Consider the following 923-nt stretch of genomic DNA (forward strand, 5'->3'; position numbering starts at 1 on the left):
CGGAGTCCTGCACGAAGCCCTGTGAAGATTCAGACACACACAACCCCGATGAGCGATCAGGACCTCTCACTGGATGTACGGTACTAGACGTGCGCACTTCCTTACCCAGAGTACAAGAGGTGGTTGTGTTCTCCATCCCACCCCCCAAAAAGGTGGAGACTCTGGCTACAGAAACCAGGTTTTTATTATAAAACTCCGCCACACAACGTCCTGTGACAAATTCGCATGGTGCAGTCAGTGTTAAAATGATGTCCAGTGCAGGAATTTGGGTTAGGGTCTCTCAGGCTACCTCTGGCTGCATGTTCACCAGGCAGCTGGTTTTTAACTCCTGAATGGCCGTTACTTCTCCTCTTCTCTCCGTGGCCGTTTGCGAGGGTTCCTGTCCGTACCTTCTGGAGTGACAGCTGGAGGCTGCACATCTCGGAAGCCCTGAGACTGTAAGACACAAGGAACATCACAAGATAACACTCCTATGGATTGAGGCGTGAGTAACTTGTTCCCAGAAGATCTGAATAAGGTACGATGCTGTCATTTATTTTGGATGAGAGGCCGCAGAACATTCTTAGACCAGGCTAAGCTCAGAACCACAAGCTTTTCAACACACATGCCAGTTAACAACCGTGTCTCCCCATTTCTGTTTTTGAAGATACTTTCCCCAACCAGGCTATTGTTTCATTTTACTGCTAATAACCCCTATGGCTATGAAGTGCTGCTTCTCTGTAAACTAACTTCTGCTGCCTATGTAAATGAAGTAAAAGCCAATTCCTCCAGCCCTGAGTCCAGCTCCAACAGACGCAAGGAGACCGCTGGGTTAACTGCCTCAGTCCTTTTCAGAAACAAAACTGAATTTCTAAAACCTAGGATCTTTTTGTTTCAGTTACCTACTTAATGAACTGAAAACATCAATGGGCCAGTGTAAGAGA

At 47.0% G+C, this 923-nt stretch overlaps 1 protein-coding gene across 1 annotated transcript in view; it reads right to left on the reverse strand.

Moving 5' to 3' along the window:
- Positions 1–339: 339 nt before the first annotated feature.
- RAD51C (RAD51 paralog C) overlaps positions 340–923 on the reverse strand; it is a gene marked incomplete at its 5' end in the record, with an annotated part of 16,802 nt that continues 16,218 nt past the window's right edge. Inside the window, one exon of the mRNA XM_010152223.1 lies at positions 340–435. Coding sequence (XP_010150525.1) covers positions 340–435 — 96 coding nt within the window. The remainder of the gene's footprint in view (positions 436–923) is intronic.

The sequence above is a fragment of the Eurypyga helias genome, unplaced genomic scaffold (genome assembly GCF_000690775.1).
Source record: "Eurypyga helias isolate BGI_N326 unplaced genomic scaffold, ASM69077v1 scaffold10875, whole genome shotgun sequence".
Taxonomy (NCBI): Eukaryota; Metazoa; Chordata; class Aves; order Eurypygiformes; family Eurypygidae; genus Eurypyga; species Eurypyga helias.